The sequence below is a fragment of the Ochotona curzoniae genome, unplaced genomic scaffold (genome assembly GCF_017591425.1).
Source record: "Ochotona curzoniae isolate NIBS_2020 unplaced genomic scaffold, NIBS_Ocur_1.0 patch75, whole genome shotgun sequence".
In the NCBI taxonomy this organism is placed as follows: Eukaryota; Metazoa; Chordata; class Mammalia; order Lagomorpha; family Ochotonidae; genus Ochotona; species Ochotona curzoniae.
In genome coordinates, this window is record NW_024467056.1 from 574,077 (window position 1) to 592,633 (window position 18,557).

General features: G+C 49.8%; 1 protein-coding gene across 1 annotated transcript in view; it reads right to left on the bottom strand.

Annotated features, from left to right (window-relative positions):
• Window positions 1-18,557, bottom strand: part of LOC121168193 (cytosolic phospholipase A2 epsilon-like) — a 55,394-nt gene that overhangs the window by 16,306 nt on the left and 20,531 nt on the right. Inside the window, exons 2-4 of the mRNA XM_040998077.1 lie at window positions 7,109-7,181; window positions 1,763-1,899; window positions 102-233 (exon numbers count right to left, since the gene is read on the bottom strand). Of these exons, the coding sequence (XP_040854011.1) occupies window positions 102-233; window positions 1,763-1,899; window positions 7,109-7,181 (342 nt within the window). The remainder of the gene's footprint in view (window positions 1-101; window positions 234-1,762; window positions 1,900-7,108; window positions 7,182-18,557) is intronic.

Consider the following 18,557-nt stretch of genomic DNA (forward strand, 5'->3'; position numbering starts at 1 on the left):
GGACCAGTGGTGTCACCTACCTTCCCCCAGCATGGATGTGTGCAGTGGACAGCTCACTGAACAGGAGACAGGAGGTGGGGATTCTGAGCCCCTGCACTTACCTCTGGGTTGAGTGGGAACTTCACGTGGGTTTTCTTCCTGAAGCAGAGCTTGGTGAGGTCATAGAGAACTGTCAAGAGGTGATCATCTGGTGTCACCGCATCCTCATCACAGACGTTCAACTCCAGCACATTCTAAGGGGGAGGGAGAGGGCTCAAGTCTGGCTGCCATTGTTGCATTAGCTCCTTCCTCGCCTGCAAAGTGCTGCTTCTTAGGGATTGGGTACCAGCACAGAGGCCCCTCCTTAGGTGGGAGAGACACTGAAGGGGAAATGAACTTTGAAGGGAAGGAAGCAGCCACTCCCCCCTTTTGACCTCTCCTGAGCCTTCCCCTCCCTCTGCTCTGAGTCTCCCACTGCAGAGCCTTGTGAAGACTGGAGGGATTTCCCTTCTAGGGCAGGACAGAAGCAGAGGACAGAAGTGCAGAAGGTGTCCAGCCATGTACCCCGCGGAACCCAAAACAGCATGTGTTGTACTGCAAAGCCATAATGAATGATGCTAATCCCCCAGCATTGCATGGGAGAGAGGCAGCAAAGATGGTGGGGTTTCTGACAATTGAGCTCGTCTGCCTGTGTATTCCCCAAAGCGAGTCAAGTAGCCACCCTGCCATCTTCCTGAACTCTGAGGCCAACAGTTCAAGGAGCTGGGCTGGTCCCTGACAGCTCTTGTCTCAGGGATCTTATGAGGTGTGGGGCTAGGGCTGAGTTTGCCTCTTAGGTCCAAATCTAGTGACCATAATGTGGCTCTGGAGTTCCCAAGCAGATGAGATCGTTGACCTTGTCATTAACAGAAACCCGGGACACCCCAGAGCCCATCCACCAGTATATCATCCTGAAGACAAAGAAGGCCCACACGCTGATTTCACAGTGGCAGAAGGAAAGCCTCTTCCTTCACCAAACACATAGACATGACAGAAAATGTGGTGTTTTTTTTCTTTAATAATAAATACAAAAAGGACTTCTTGAACTAGACATGGCATTTGTGTTGCAGTGGGCTGGAGCTGTAGAGTCCAAGATGCCTCAAGATAGGCCGAGGCCTTGACGACGAGGCCACATTTTTCTTTGGAGCTCTCTGCTAAGGCTGTGGCAACTCAGGATATTCTCCCACCAGACATGTGACTCTGACTTAGGTCACCATATGTTGGAAGAAGACCCCACCACCACCCCTTCCAAAAAGAATTCAACAAATGAAGAAGCAGGAACACACACCCAAGGAAACAAAAATAGCAAATTAATCTGCAAGGGATTCAAAAGAATCAAAACCCTTGGCTGGAACATAGACTGTTCCTGGGACTAGAGAATGGCTTTTTCCCCTCTGTGCATTCTCCTGCTTGGAACATGCTCTGGGAAGTAGTAGAAACCATGTTTTGGGGGCAAGAGATGCCCAGTTCCATCAACAGTTGGATGGAAGAGATGCCCAGTTCCATCAACAGTTGGATGGAAGGTCGAGTGAAACCAGAAGGAAGGTAGAAGGATAAATGGACAGAGATAAGCATGAACCAGGCAGAAGGAAGTAGTGAATGAGTGGGAAGATGAGTGGGGAGAAAAACAAGCAGGCAGAAGGAAGAAAACATGGGCCAGGGAAGAACACAAACAGAAGGAAGGACAAGGAGAAAAAGGGCTAGAAATGCAAGTAGGGCAGACAGAGTCAGCTCTGGGTCTCACCTTTACTTGGCTCTGGATCTGAAAGTTGAAGGCTTCATTCCACTCGGGGTTTGGGCAGTTGGAGATGGTCCTGGTCCTCATCTTCTTGTGAGAGGCAGTGGGAAGCCAGAGGCTTACATAGCAGTCAGTCTGGCTCACTTTCCAGGGAGAAAAGGGTGCACAGCAAGGGTGAGAACCAGCTCAGGCCCAGGGCGAGAGAGTATGGACATAAAATGGAATCTCAGACAAATCTCTTCCAGAGCAAGACCCCGTGAGCTCCAGCTGCTTTTCTGGCTCTTGGAGAGACAGTTTTGTCCCAGAACTTTGAGAAGATCACAGTTGACAGGCTGGCCCAGGTCCCATTGATCATTCTCATGGACACAGATGGCCTCTGGCTCTTAACAAAAGTACCCTGGTCTTTGAGCAAACAGCTCAAAGTCTTGGGCAAGCTATGGCCATGCAGTTTTCCCTCAGCCAGGGCAAGATTTAGAAGGCTATCCCCAAAGGGTCCAGTGTGCTTCTGGCCTCAACCCTGGAAAGCCAGCACAGGGCCCAGCTCTCCCTCCAAGCTGAGGAGACAGGAGAATTGGAAGAGAATGCAGTGTGCCAAGCCAGTCCAGAAGTGCTTAGGTGGAAGCAGGTGGAAGCAGCATCTTGGAGCAGAAGCAGCGTCTCTGTAAGGCTCAATTGTCCCTGGTCAGGCTCCCTGTACTGTCCTTGTCTTCCAGCAGGAAGTTTATGACTCAAGAAGCCTTTGCATCCACGACTCACACATCCCTTTTCATTCTAAATGAGCAATTCCAGTGTGATGCTGCTGGTTGTTTTCTGAGAAGGAACAAAAGCTTTGACCCCAGAGTGCCCATCCACATTAGAGGAAGGAAAACCCTCTGAGTTTTCCAATTGGAAAAGCAGACAAACTGGGGTGAAAAACAGCATCCCAGACTGGCTCGCTCCCTCCACTCAGCCTGGGAGGTGGAAAGGTGAGGGATCATGACTGACTTTCATTCTCCTGGCAATCTATTGGTATAGGTTTCAGGATGCACATGAGATAAACCAAAAATGCTGAGTCATCACTGTTTCCGGCATCAGAGAGTCCTCTAGGTGGTCAGGTCAGTTTGTGCATGGAAGTTCTAGTCTGGTATGACTGTCCCAAACTAGTCCATAACTACTAATGATTGCTCATCAAAGAGGGAACAGGGCTGCCACCTGTGACTTTAGCCTGACACTGTTGCTAACCTGAATGCTTTATTCACACTCTGTGCCTCACTTATTCCTGGCTTCAGATTTCACCTGTGATGAGTGGTTAATCTCTGAGGGTTCACCATTTAGTGACCTGGAATCCACAGCCCTCCTTCTATTGAAAAAAAAGGTGAGGTCATGCTTTCCCTTAGATACCATAATGAGCATATAATCCAGACAAAAGAAAGACCAAGAACTAACAGAAGCAAAGGACAATGATGACTTCATCATCCCCACCCATCTCTCCATGCCTAACCTGCTTCTCTCACCATCTGCCTGGATGTCCAGGCCAGAAACCACGTATCATCCTTGACCTTCTACACTTAAATAGTTCAACTCTTCCCCTCTCTCAAGCCCATCCTTTTCTCATCTGTACCACCACGGCCTTGGCACAGGTACCACTGTCTCTAAGACTACTTCCCAAATGGGCAATGTCCTGCTCTATGCCTGAGTTTTCTCCCAAGAGAATGTAGAGGTAGTTTTTTAGATATGAGCCTGCCACGTCCCTTCCAAGTTTCAGGCCTTGATGGCTTCCATATGCTCTCAGGGAGAAGTCTTAACCACCAACATGGCTACCTCAGTATTATCTTCCTAACCTCCTGATCTTGCCTCATCTGGCACATAAGTATGCAGACATACATATTCTCTTTCTCTCTCTTTCACACACACAATGCACACACACATTCTGGACCACAGCCAAACTCCATTACTCCTCAATATTCAAAGCTGCTATGCTGTCTTGCCATCAGGCCTTTGCACATGCTGTCCCCTCCACCTGGGATATCATTCTCTTCTATTTTCATCCCTTCTTCTGGCTAGTTTCTTCAGGTTTTGGAAGTAGCCCTCTCTGAAAGTCTTCACCGTGCAAAGTCTGGGGCCAGCTGCCACCCTGTACTGGCCAAGCACTTGCTTGTTGTGCTGTACAGGGAGGTAGACTCAAGTGTGCCCTCCATGCTGTGAACAAGGTAAGGGTTGGGGCACTATCTTGAAATGTAGTCAGCACTGCCTAGATATTTACTGAATAAATGAGTAAATGGAAAAAACCAAACCTCCCACTGAAGAATTCTATCAGATCCCCCAAGAAATTGTGGCTGAGTCACTGCAGACACAGCTAAGCAAATCAGCATGTCTAATTGCTGCACCAATTGAGAAATCAGGGACATGCTTACCCCTCTCAGACCCCTCCTCTGGCTTCCTAGATACCAGTTTCTCCTTCTAGGTCTGTAACATTCCTGTCAGGTCAACCTCCTATATAATAGGAACCCACAGGCAGGTACCAACCACTCTAAATCCATTATCTTCACAATTTCCACTTAGTATGCATGATTTAATATACCCTATAAAAGTACCTGTTCCTGTAAAATCACTTTCTGTCATCAATCCATGCCTAGAATCCTCCCATCAGACCCATTAAGCAACATCTCAATATTTTTTGTACAAAGGTTTAAAGTTCTGATTAATCTAAAAGTACTCCTGGTGGTTTGTGTTTCAGTTTTCATGCTGCGAGCCATTTTTCCTCTGCCCCTCATCCCTACCACACACACCCTTGTGCTGGAAAACAGAGTGTGGCCAAAGGGGATTGCAACCATGGGGCATATGAAGCAGGGCAGGTCAGCTAGGGCAGGCACTTTGAGCTGACTGTGATGATGGTGAACATCATATTGGCTGTAAGGAATAGCTAAGCTGTGGTGACCCAGTTGTCAGACCTTCGTGGAATACGGAGCATTTCCTAAACTCAGAGAGGCTCTGTTTCTGTTCCTGCCCCCGTGACTGAGGGCCTGGTCATCTGAATGACAGGTTTTCTTTCCTGAATTGTGGGTGGCACCGATGATTCAATTATCTCGATAGATGTTCACGACATTGTCATCCCCCTGGAGACACCTGCCTGGTAACTTTGGGGTGCTGATTTGGGTTTAAATTTCCTTTCCCAAGAGGAATGGAAACTCCTGATGAGTGGGAGGCTTGGAGGTCTGTCTCTCCAGGGTGGGTGAAGCACAGCTTTAGTTCCTGAAAATGGGTGTTACCCAGAATCTGTGTTTCCTTTGTCCTCTGGCTCTTTGAAACCTTGGGAATTGAAACACAACTTAGAGCACTGAAAGAAGCTGTCCATTTTGAGTTCAAGGTAGATGGCAACAATTTCAAGCACCCATAACCCAGGAGAGTTCAACAGCAACAAGAGGGCCCAGTTGTGATAACTACTGGAGTTCAGACATGATGTGACCAGTGTGGCTCCCTCAGATGTCACATATACCTTTCAGCTTAACTAGCAATGGCAAAGAGAAACATAAATAATAAGGGGGTCCACAAAGAGGATCAGGTACCCACCTCCAAACAGCAGCTTACATGCCAGAAGGCTACATGGGGAAGGTAGAGAGGAAGAGAGGCTGGTAAAGCCAGACCTCAGCCTGTCTCTCTGGCTACCTGTCTCCAACTTCTGGGTGACAGGTGTGGCAGGGAGGGGACAGAAGAAAGGGCCTGGATGATGGGAAAGTCTGAGCATGCAGGTGCAGGCATGCAGATTGAGTTTGTGGCCAGGGTGGCTCCAGCGGTTGGTATACACACAGTTTGGGAAGTACTGCAGGAAAGTGAGCACTGCTGTGGGTTTATAGGATCTGGGGTGGTCACCGAGGGGAGGGGTGATGTCTGCCCAAGGACAGAGTTGGGAAGTATCTGAGTTATGTACCACGAACTTTGGCAGGCAGCAACAAGAAAGACAAAAGAAGTGCCTGTAATGCAAGGAGGCATGTCTCAATTCCTTAAGTCACCCTGATGAGCTGCAAAAGCCCCAATAAGTCCAAGGCCAGGTCCTGGTCCTCTGGCAGGTCACTGAGCAGATGTAGGTCCAAGTTCAAGAATGGCTGGAACTGCTCCTGCTGGAACTGGCTCCTCCTACCGAGGCTCCATCTAAACCCTGCAGATCCCTTTGCTGTCTCCAGGCCGCAGGGCCTTCCTGCCTCCACCCTCCATCCCCATCCCTGCCTCTCCCTCCCAGTGCTCCAGCCCTCAGGAAGTGATGCAATCACTCCTCACCTAGAAGGCTCCAATGCATTCTCCCAGCTTGCTGCTTCCGGCTCTCCACCCTCTGGCCCTGCCCCCTACTCCTCCAGATCCAAGATCTAACACTGATTCTACTTTAGGTCATTATTAACTCCATGTCTGCAAAGCAGATCATCCAGGACTGCCTTCAAGTAGTTCACAGGGTCAGATGGTGTTGGGAGTGGCTCAGGCATGCTGCCCTGCTCTGAAATGTCCTTGGCCTTCATACCTACACCTTGTCCCTCTGACACCAGACTCCCAATACAGCCCTTCCAGGCCCCCATGGCTCTTTGCGTCCTTCCTGGTTTTTAAATCCAGGAGTGATGTCATTCATCCAGGTTGATGCCATAAATCCAGGTTGGAATGCCATCTTCTGGTCTACCATCTGTTATGGACAGATGTTTCCATCTGCTGAAATGTATGCTCAATATCTAGTGTGTGGCTTCTCTGCCCCTCTCAAGACTTCCCTAGACAACCTGTGGTCCTTGAACCAATTCTGTTTTGTGCATACAACCCTCAGCTGTGGGGGCCAGGGATGGAGCTTTCTCCTCTTTGGGTGTCAAGTATCCTCTCTAGAAGCGACAAGGCAAGGCCAGCATGAGGAGGGACTTTTGGTTTGTGACCTTTCGGAATGTCACCCCAAAGACAGAAAGGGGGAGTATCCTGCCCCATTCCAATGCCTTTGCTTCTTCCTGAAGCCAGGAGTTTCCTTGGGCCCCCGAGGCCTGGGAGTACTGCAGGAGCTAGGACAGGGGAGTTCAGTCAACAAGAAAACACTACACACACAACTGTCAAATTACACCTAAAAGTTTTCTGAGCGTGAGAGAAGCTAGTGTCCCTCAAAATGGATTCCATTTTGGGGAATTCTAAATGGGGAAATTCCTTTTGGGGAGAGGACAGAGAGAAAAGCAGAGCTCTCAGATGGGCTCAGGCATAATGACAGTGCTGATAAGAGTGAGAGGCCTGGGAAACACCTGAATCTCAAATTCTGGAATACAGAGCAAAACACATACACACAGCAGAACCACACACACACATGTGTGGCCAGGCTCTTTGTCCACGCAGGCCCTAGGAACCAAGGAAGATACTCACCCATATCGGCCTGCCGCACATTTTTCATCCGGATGACCTTCACTGTCAGCAGGTGGCATGGAGATAGCCCCTCCTGTGGGTTGAGAAGACATGGACTCACTCTGCAAGCATCGGCACAAGACCCAGGCCCCCAGGGTGGAGGGGATGGAGGAAAGGCCTCCCCAGACCTGTCAACCTGACTATATTTACTGCCTGTGCTTGGCATTGTTTGAACTTCTGCCTTCTTTTCAATCTTGAAGGTTCCGACACTCCTGAGAGCCTGGGGTCATGCCTAGATTTTTATCTTTGTACCTCTAGTCCCAGTAGCACACCAATTGACAGACGATGCTTGGCAAATGCTTGTTAAATGAGTGAATCTATGGGGCTGGCTTTGTGGATCAGTGGGTTAAGCCTCTACTTGCAAGGCTGGGAAGGTAGCAGAAGATGGCCTGGGTGCTTGAGCCCAACACTGATGTGGGGAAACCCAGGGGGACTTCCAAGCATCTGGCTTTGACCTGGACCAGCCCTAGCCATGGAGGCCACTTGGTGCATGAACCAGTGGATGCAAGATCTCAAACTTTCTTTTTCAAATACATACATAAATCTTAAAAAAAAAAAAGAAAACAGAGTGACACCATGAATGAAAGCTTTAACCCCAATCACAAAATGACAACTAGTGACAAGGAGGGCCTGGTGCTTCCACTGTCATCCTTTCCTCAAGAAACAGCTGCTCATTTGGCATTGCCACTGAGACAAACACCACCTGCCCACAATGGCAGCATGCTTGGGAGGCAGGCCTGGGGAGGCTTGGCAGGTGACCGACACTGATCAAGCCTCAGCCTGGACGAGCTGGGAGTCCTCCTGGCAGGTGCTCTTTACTCCTGCAGAGTGGCTTAGCTTCAGCCCAGGAACATTTGTTTTGCCCTTGTTCATGAGCCCCTCTACCCAGGGCATTGTCCCCAAAAGCCACCCATTTCTTCCTGACAGTGGACATTGTGCCTGTCTCCCCTAGATACGTCTTGCAAAAGCTACTTGTGATGTCATGGCTGGTCCCTGATGACTTCTCTGTCATGCTGGCAAAAGTGCCAAGGCATCCCCCATCTGATGACTGGTGCCCTGCCTGTCAGAAGCCACTGTCAGTAGCTAACCTCAGGCAGCCAGAGCCCCGAGGTCTGGCCATGCTACAGAACCAATTGCCCACCTCCTCCCCACATGCACACACCCTGGGCACACTCTCCTGCCAGTTCCTCCTGGGTTTCTTCCACTTCCGGGGAGCCCTGCCATGACAAGTCCCTGGGCCATGGTATCTGAGGCAGTATGAATGGCACGCCCAGCTCCTTCCCCTGTGCCCTGTGAATCACCCATTAACCACCAGCCCTCTGCCACCTTCTCCCCACCCTCTTTCTGTTCACTGCAGATTCTCAGCTTCCCAGACCCCCTAAACCACCTCTCCCACACTTCCGAGCTCTTCCATATCCTGCAGCTGCAATGACCTCATTTCGTCTTTCCTACCCACTGGGGACCCATCCCTCTTTCTCCCCACAGTCCCTCCCCTGCCCACTGCCCTTGCCCCAGCCACATAGTCTGTGAGAGCAGCAGTTTCATCTCAGGTTAGCCTTCCAGAGTTTGGGGCCTGCTATGCTTGCTGAGGTGAGTTAGTGTATTGTCCTGCTTCTCTGCAGGAAGGTGTCAGGTTTCCCTGGTTCCTAGACTTCCAGGCATCACTTCTGAGCACCTGATGTGGGCCAGGGCCTGTCCCGGCTGCTTGGGAGTCAAGAGTAAACATTACACAGAAGAGAGAACTTAAGGCAAGGAAGGTGGGTGATCTTGAAGGGGAGGCAGGTCAAGCTGGTCACGGGCTCCCACTGGCTGGGCTGGGAGCTACTCCCTGGCTCTAGAAGGTTCCTCCACAGACCTGAACTTGGTAGGACTCTCCTGGCCCTTTGGGGCAAGGCTGAGAGACAAAAAGGGCTTTCATCCTGGCACCTCGTGGAGTCAGTACACTCAGGAAGGGAGGCTGCTTCGTGCTTCCTCTCTACAGGCAGCCTGGCCCTGTTCTGCACTTTGTGCCTTTTCTGTTTGAATGAACTTGAAGTCTTTTTCCTTAGAGTTTTACTCAAGTCTTGACCAACTTCTGTTACTGCCCACCCCCAGCCTGTGCCCATAGCAAATGCCACTAGACACCCCAAACATCTAACAGAGGCCTCTGAACTAGAATACTTATCATGTCATCTTACTTGTGTCTGTCTGCCATTAGAACCACTTAGTGCCTTTTTAAGATGATGCAGGGACTATCATTGTGGCATGGTAACTTAATCCTCCACTTTCAGCACTGACCTCCCATAAGGGCATCAGTTTGAGTCCTGGTTGCTCCACTTTCTATCCAGTTCCCTATTAATGTGCCTGGGAAAGAAGTGGAAGATGGACTGAGTACTTGGGCCCCTGTACCCACTGTGGAAGAATCAGAAGACAACTCCTGGTTTCTGGCTTTGGCCTGGCCCAGCCCCAAATAACAGCACCCTCTGTGAAGTGAATCAGCAGATACAAAGTTGACTTTTCTCTTTTTCCCTCTCTCTCTCTTTCCAATAAAATAAATAATAATAAAAAAGGATGTTGCAACTCTTCTGTTTTAATAATACTGAGGCTTAGAAGAAAACAAAATATGAACAAAAAATACAGTCCTCATAATCCATCCACTCAATTATCATTTTGTTGTCTTTTATCTGGGAACTTCCTGGGCCTTAAATCTAATCAGCAATAAAGACAAGGCCTCTGGGAAAGCACAGTTAGTTAGTCCCTGAGTTAGAGGAACAAGCAGATTTTAGGGTTGCCTCCCTCTCTCTGGCTAGCAGCTGCCTCAATGTGAAACTGAGTCATTTGTAGGGCTGAGGGATGCTTGTAGGGGATTAGCGCTCAAGTGTTGGATACTTTTTGGTAAACAACTTGAAGTTAAAGCATTCTGTGGTGACATGGTGATTTGGATCAAAGCCCATATTCAGTGTATCTGGTCTTAGAACTGTGACTGTGGTTTGGGCCAGATATTCCACCACCATAGCCACCTACCTGAGCATGGTGAACTCCTTATTTCTCACTCCCACTGGGCAGGAATTGGTCCTGGTCTGGCCTGGTGAGGGGACAAGAGCTGACTTTCACAGGACAGCAGCCCTGGCAAAGGCCACTATGTCTGAGGGCAAATGGAGGTCAAGTTCTCTACACCAGCAGGACTCTTGAGCCCAGTACTGTGGGCCTCATGGCCATCTTGGTCCTTTCTCCCACCCCTAGCAAGGGCTTCCCATGGCCCAGCACTGCCCTGCAGGGTCCACCCTGCAAGGGAGGGACGAACCATGGCTTGCTTTGGGCCTCACTCAAGGTCTCTGCCTTCCAGGAAAGTTCTCTCCTGTCATCTAGCCCCAGAAACTTCCAGTGAGGTTCACTAGTTCCTCCTGTTCTAACTCACAAGTATCAGTGGCCACATCACCTACTGAGTGCCCTGTCATGGGCCACGTGTTGCTGCATACACATGTTCCACGTGGTATCTTGCTTAATCCCTGTAGCTACCCTTGAAACAGTTGTTACTTGCCTCAGGTTACAGATGGAGAATTTGGGGCTAACTCCTTTGATGTGGTGCTCTGGGTAGAATTAAAGGAACTCAAGTCTGAATCCAAGCCCAATTCTCCAACATGTGTCTCTAACCACTGCCATCCTTGACTGCACTGTCAGGTGTGGCTCATCTTCATCTCTTCTCGGTCTTCTTGGAATCAATTTCCCTGGCATTGTCCTCATTTTGCATCCTGAATTTCCCACAAAGCCCCAAACAGCTCCACAGTCACTCTCCTTTTGTAAAACTCCACAGCACAGCATAGCCGTCAGGGTCCTTGAAGCAGTTCTTTTTTTTTTTTTTTCTAGCAGACACGAGGGCTCTTTTATGGTCTGCTATGGGGGCTCAGCTCACCCTTTTCAGCTCAGGAGTTTTCATGGGACCAAAGAGCAAAGTACCCCCACTCAGTGCTCTTAACATTTGCCCCTAGAAGGATATATGACAGTAATGCAAGGAGAAGCAGGTTAGCAGGAAAGAAGCTGATGCTAAGATTTCAACATGGCTTGTACCCTCTAGAACTGCCATTGAAATTCATTCCTGTAACTGGGACAGGGTGGGGAGGCAGGCCCCTAAGGGGTGATTTGTTGCTCAGAAAGATTAATGCAGTTCTCCAGCAAATGAGCACCGCACTGCCAGAGAGGTTATTATACAGTGAGGCTGTCCCTTGTTCGCTCTGTCTCTATCACACCTGCTTGCCCTTTAGCTTTCTGCTGTAAGTTGAAACTAAGAGAGGCCAGTATTAGAAAATGAGCAAGATGTCAATCCCCCATGCTTTCAGACTTTCTGGCCTCCAAAACTGGGCTGGAATAAGTCCCAGTCCCTGATACTCTATAGCAGCACCAGAAACAGAATGATGGGTCAAGGGCCTAGGTGAATTCCAGGAGCCAATCTAGGAAAAAGTGACCAGGGGTTACCACAGATATGAAGTATTTTGCTTCTGAGGTCACAGCTCAGTCAGAGTAGTGTTAGAAATTCACAAAAAAAATCCACAGCTACACAGGTCATTGATTTGCAGCAGAACAAACCACAGCATCTGTGGGTAGACGAATGGGAACCAGAGTCCATTTAGGCTATGGAATCCAAGTTTTTGGAGTTACCTGCAGTGTGGTAAGGGTCAAACCTTGAGGGATTTGGACAAGCCCATCCTGAGAAAAGGATGTCCTGGCTGGGATCAAGCAGCAGAGGAATGTCAGAATAGTCAGCAACCTTCCCACAGTCCATTAGGATATGAGCAAGGTCCTGGGCAAGCCTCAATGAACACTCAGGGACTTGGAGATTACGGCAGGAACTACTTGGTGAGCGCTTCTGAGATGTCTGAGACCACTTCAACTCCATCCCCACCCCCGCCACTCTGTGCAGTTATACAGGATGCAAGTCTGGGGAGCAGAGTTCTCAGAGAGAGAGAGAGCGCCACTGTTCATATGCACACATATGGGGTCCCAGCCTCATCTCCCCCAGTGTTGGCCTCTGCGCTTGGTCTTGCCATCATTGCATTTTCCTCTCAAGATCTGCTTAGTATTAGGCACTCACAGGATAAAGAGGCAGCTCCTTGGTTCTCAGGACTGACTATTATCCAAAGCAGTGCTCCCCTTACTTGACAGGCAGGGCGCTAGTTCTTGAAGTGCTTTGGTGGAGGCGGAGGACAACACTGATAATGCTCTCTGGTATGCCAAGCCCTGATCTGCTCTGGGTGCTTTGCATAGGTGTTGCTGTGCTGGGCAGCTACCCACTGAGGAAGGCACTTGTAGCCCTGCTTTGCATTGGAAAGGCCTGAGTTTTAGGAGATTCTATCTTGCACATGCTCATGCACACCTTGCAGACCAGGAGTAGCAGAGCCACAACCCAGGTGCAAGGTGATCTGTTTGCTGATGCACATTCCAGCAGGTGCTGGCGCTCACCAAGAATCAACAAAACCAGTTAGTTCACTCCAGGTCACATGGTAGACTAGTCAGTAGCAGAAGACCTCAGTTCGCACACTGGCTCCTTATCCCTAAGAGTCCAGTTGTTACCACAGATGAATTAAGATAAAACTTAGCTACAGATGGGTTCCTGGGGGCAGGCTCCTGGGTGGGATGGGGACAGGGGCTGGTCAGGCTGCAGAAGCAACAGGTCTAATCCCCATCCCTGGGCCATCAGACCATTCCCAAGGCACCTGCTTCCTATGGAGAAAAGCTAGTTCCCCTCCAAGGGTTTGTCATGATAGGTCAGCAGGTGCTGCCAACTGCCCCTCCCTGTACCGTTGGGTGTAGCCATCCAATCCTCACACCTGTGTCACAGGCTCTGCCCAAATATGAGACATTGGTTTGGGGACCTGTGAGACCCCAGAACATGTCCTAGCAAGCCTGGGCAATATCCAGGAGGATTCCCCCACATTGTTCTGCTTCTTACCCTCAGCTACTTGAGTAGTTAGGGCAAGAAGTTCCGGAGAGGAGTGATAAGGACACTCCAAGACCTTCAAAGGATAAGCACAGCTCATGGTACGGGTGGAAGTGGAGCTCCTAGAACCACACTCTGGGCCCTCAGTTCTTGTTGCTTCACTGTCCGCTTCAAGGTAAGCTCCATTCCCTCTTGGGAGCTCAGCAAAACTGGAGAGGCAGGGGTGGGTGTCCATCAGAGTTCCTTTCAGCCACCTGAGCACTGTGGACACACCTGGGTGGCAATGAGGGTCCTGGTAGGGCAGCAAGGGCTCCAATCACCACACAGTATGGAGTTCCTCTTTTGGGCTCCTTGGAAATGGAACAAGGCTCCAAGCCCTTGCCCCAATGGCTAAGACCCTCTCAGTGACTAAGTGCAGGTTGGGGGGAGGGTTGTGAGGAGGAAGGTCCTGTCCTGGAAGAGCAACCATCCTCCCCAGCTAACAAGGTAAATGTGCATCTGCAGGGAGCTGGAGGCTTGAGGTTCCCTCCCCCTTGTCTAGATGGGAAGACCAAGGCAGAGCACACACCACCTGATCTACAACTCTAGAGCCTAGAGGCCTCGTGAGGTTATGAGGAACCAGACAGACCAAACAACTTTGAGTGTAAACCCAGTGCAGTTGACAGCCTTGTGGCAAGTGAGAAGAGTCTGATGATGCCACTGATCTCACCACACATCATGCCACAGACTGATAGCATAGAAGTCTAGAGTAAGTACAGCTAACACTCACTTGCCATGTGCACAGGCCAAATGTGGACCCCTCCCCCCAGCAGTCCTGAGCATCATCCACCCTGGGTGCTGGCTGGCCCCTGATCCAGAGCAACTGCACAGGACTATAAAGCTTGGGGGAGCTCTTGGCTGGGCCATGCACCCAGCAACCCAGGCCCCAGTTGGGCTCAACCCCTTCCCCCAGGTGCTAGGCACAGAGTCCCAAGACAAAGTCTCTGGAGTATACAATGCCCACCAGTTCCTCCTGGGGCCTATCTCCTGCCCTCAGTACCAGCCCCTGCCCCTTGGCCCCCACTCATGCCTCCCGGACCCTCAGCCTCTGGCCCCAGTCACCCAACAGAGCTCCCTCACCTTCGATGCACAGGTGGCCCAAGGCCTGTCATCTTCTGATTGGCACGGGTCTGGCAGGTTGTGGGAGATCCAGGCGGGCATCTGCCTGCGGAGCATCACGGTGGCTCTCCAGCCAGCTGGCAGAGATCAGCAACTTATACTCTGACTCAGAGCCCCGCCTCCTGGCCACCTCTTGGCAGTGGCTGGGATCACCCAGGGAGGAGTGAGGGTAGGCAGACAGCTCAGGTGCCTGTGCCAGGGCTCTTAGCAGCAACCACAGATCTGCAGATCTGAGACATAGGGAGCAGCAGGGGTTTTAGCCCTTAAAGCTAACAATATGTAGTGCCAGCTGCCCAAAGCAACCAGGTCATCCAAGGACATGGTGAGGGGCAATAAGATGATGTAGGGCTCCCACTACTTTAGTACTGGCCCAGCCATGACTTGGAAAAGCCCATCTCTTCAGCTCACAAAGGTCAAGGTTGATAGGTGTCCCTCTGGGGGACAGAGCCCTTACTCCTAGTTCCACTGCAGTCCCAGTGCTCGGTACTCCAGGAGGAATGGACCATGGATGGGACTTCCAAAGCCACTGAGTGGAGAAAGAAAATAATTGTCCAAATTCTTAATGAGAAGAGTCCAGGGCAACTATCCCCTGTGCTCTCCGCAGGAAGGACAGGTGGAAGGAGGGTGTGCCCAGCCCCTGCTGGTCTCTGGGTAGCTCAGAGAGGTGGCCACCCCACTCCACCCAGATGATTCTTATCTTGGGGCTGGTTGTTGGTTCACTTGAGGGCCTGACAAGGGCGGCTTTGCCTGCTCAGCTGCCCAGCTCTACACATGGGAGTTTCCTATTTGGGCCAGTGCCCTGGGGCCCCACAACCGGCTTTTCTGGCCCACAGACAGGAATGATTTCACTGAACTGACACTGAGTTCTGAATGGTGGGCAGATTGGGCTAGAGCACAGGGATCAAGCCATGTTGTTATTATTGGTGTAACCTCTTCACATGTGCTGCCTTCCAGAGAGAGGCTGGGGCCTCAGCCTGGTGCCCTGCTACCCCACTGCTACAAACACAGACTTACTGCCACAACTCTTAGAAATCATAGCCTCAATTCAGTTCACATACCAAGGAAGCACCTACTGTACACATGCTACTGAAAGGAAACCCTAGGCTTGAGGCTGGGGAATCACATGCATGCAAGCCCTTAGGCTTTGGGTTCTGGGATGATGGGGGAAGGGGAGCATGGTATCCAAGAAAGAACAATGCAAACCCTGATTCACATGTAAAGACCTCCAGGTTCCAGAGCTCCACTGCTCCCCAACTAAGCCCCAGTTGGGGGCAAGGAAGATGAAAAATGGGTTCGGGCTTTGGAGGCAAAGACTGGGATAGAGAAGGTTTCACAGAGGAGGTGGAAATGGAATCAAGCTTTAGAGACTGGACAGGGTTTCAACAGCTCATGACAGGAGGGAAAGGCATCCCAGAAGGAAGGAATGGAGGTGGTGGGAGGGAGGACAAGGAGGCCAGAGTAGGAATACTTAGGTATGCAAATTATGTGACCTTTGAGTGGTAGTGAGTAGTATGGCAGGAAGTGTGGGGCATAGAGTCTAAGACCCAGGGAGTGGGCAGGGCTGGATATAGAGTAGGCAGGCATTGGGAAGGGATAAATCTGCAAGGACAGATTAGGGGCCAACAATCATGACCCTCAAAGGCCACCCTTTAAAATGATACTGATTTCCTACATAATGGGCAACCACATGATCTAAGCTGAACCTGAATCTGAGTGAGGGGGAAAAGTGGAAATCATGCAGGATATGGGAAACGAAGGGAGAGCCTAGACCAGACTGGTGGGAAGTAAGTCCAGGTCTTGCTATGGCAACCCAAGCCTCTGTACTGTGAGTCTTCCAAACTTCTACCCCGCCTCCCTCCCTTACTCCTAGAAAGTCCAACTCTTCACTCCTCAGATTCCTCAGCAGCTGTTAGCTCTTCACAGGCAGGGCCTTGCCTCCTTCCCCAAGGCTGAACACTGGGTAGGAGATTAAAGGGAGATCAGGTAGAGGCTTCTACCTTGGTACCTTTCAGAGCCAGTGTAGCCTGGAGCTGAGTGGGCCGACGCACTACTAAGTCCTCCTATACACCCACCTCTGTGCCAGCTGCTCAGAGTGGATCCCAGAAGAAAGCAACCAAGAAGACACAATCTGGGGAGAGCAGAGGACAGGCTAAGGCCACAGTCAGTTGTCTGGTGCTGTCTCTAAGGCCAGGGGGATGGGGGATCCAGGGAAGGCAGCAGTTGGCAGGGATGCTGAGCTCCAGGTGCCTAGCAGAAAAGCAAAATCCCCATGGCATGGCAAGGGGTGTCTGAGCTCTTCTCCTCCGACTCTCAGTGAATACACAGGGAAAGCCAGGACAGCCCTGTGGGCTTGCATGGCCTCCCCAAGGCAAGTGCCTTAGTGTTCCATTCCTCCAGACCCCTTCCAGGAGGAAAACCTGGAGTTGTCTCTAAGAAATTGACCACAGTGCTGGGTTCCCTCCCACCCAGCACCCCTCCTTCCTAGTGAATAGGAAGCCCAAGGATCCCCCTGGAGATCTCCAACCTGCCCTGTTGAGTCTGCTGGCCTCACTGATATCTTCGGGGCTCATTTTGGCTCCCACTGACAGAGTAACTAAAAGCTGCTTCTGTCAGTGGCCTCCTGACCTCAGCTTACCCAACCTGGAGATGTATGTTCCTCTCAGTGGCTCAGCAGGCACCCTTGCCCCCAGCCCAGCAAGGATGCTGCCTCAGATGCCTATCCCAGTATCCTCCTTGTCTAAGACTCACACTCTTGTGCCTGACTGGGTTTTAGACCTGTGACCTCCCCCTCTCCTGCTTAAAAACCTCTACCCTTTCTAGTGTTTGCCAGCAGACTCTGTTTTCTGGTGTAAGAAGCAGAGCCCAGGAAGAACTGTATGTACACAAGGAATGTGAGGATATATGGTAAAGAATGGAAAAACCAGCCTAGTATTGGAATAAAATAGTGAAATGCCAGCTTTATAACTACACAAAAAAATAAATAACAGATGAAGTATCTAACCATTAAAATAAAGTCAGTATCTTTAAAATAGAATATTAGGCTGCATTCATCTAATGTCAGGGCAAGGAGAATTTTCCTAAAATCCTTTTAGGATTTTTGTACCTTCCTAAAGTATAAAACTTTATGCCAGGCTAGAATGCGTAGAAATTAAACCCTCAATAGTGCTCAAAACACTAGCAGCACAGTCCTATCTAAAAAATATACCTCACCTTCCCTCTGAACAAACGGCCACCAATAACAACACTGTCTTTTAAAAATATAGTAAATGGGCAGGCATTGTGGTGTAGCAGGTTATTCTCCTACCTGTAACACAAGGACTTGGGCCATTCTCCTCTGCTTTCCTGGGCCATTGGCAGGGAACTGGATAGGAAGTGGAGCATCCACAACTCAAATCAGCACCCACATGGCATGGCAGTGTTGCAGGCAGCAACTTTATCCACAACATCACAGTACTAGCCTCTTTATTGGTCTTTGTTTTAAACATTTATCTTTTATTTTTATTTAAAAAGCAAAATTACAGACAGGAGATACACACACACAGAGAATGATAGATTCTCCACCTGCTAGTTTATTCCCCAAATGGCTGTCATGGCCAGGTCCAAAGCCATGAACCAGGAGCTTCTTCCAGATCTCTTATGTGACCCCCAGGATTCTGGCTTTGACCTGGCCCACCACTGGTCATTGTGGCAATCTGAGGAGTAAATAAACAGATAGAAGATCTCTCTGTATTTCTCTTGTCTCTCCTTCTCCTATATATAATACTTCAAAAAAAAAATCAGTAAAGGGAAGAGTCTTGCCCTAGCAGTTAGTAGATATGTTATAAAGCCATACCAATGCAAACAACACGTCACTGGCACAAGAATAGGACCAGTAGGAACAAATTAGAGAAATCACAGCCAGATTTCTGCTATTTAAGAGAGCTTAATATATGAGAAAATAGGTACCACATGTCAACAGGATGATAATAAACTGTTTAACAAGTTCCAAGGACAAAGACAAGTTAATAAAACACTATCACCCCCTACTTCATGTCACATTAAAATAAATCAAGACAGGGAAAAAATTAGGGAAATGCAAATTCAATCAGCAGTGAGATTCTGCTACAGCTTCTTTCTGTGGGAAGCCATAAGAAAGCTGGACAAGGACAAACGGTGGGGATGTGGGAACAGAGTCACATCATGTTGTACTTTGAGAGCAGACTGGCACCATGGCACTCTGCTGCCATGAGCCCAGAGTGTGAAGGTGCACACAGCAATTCTGACTCAACAATGTATGTCCCTGGGCCATTTTCCAAAAGCTCATAGAAAGACATTGGGAGGGCATTCACACTACATCAT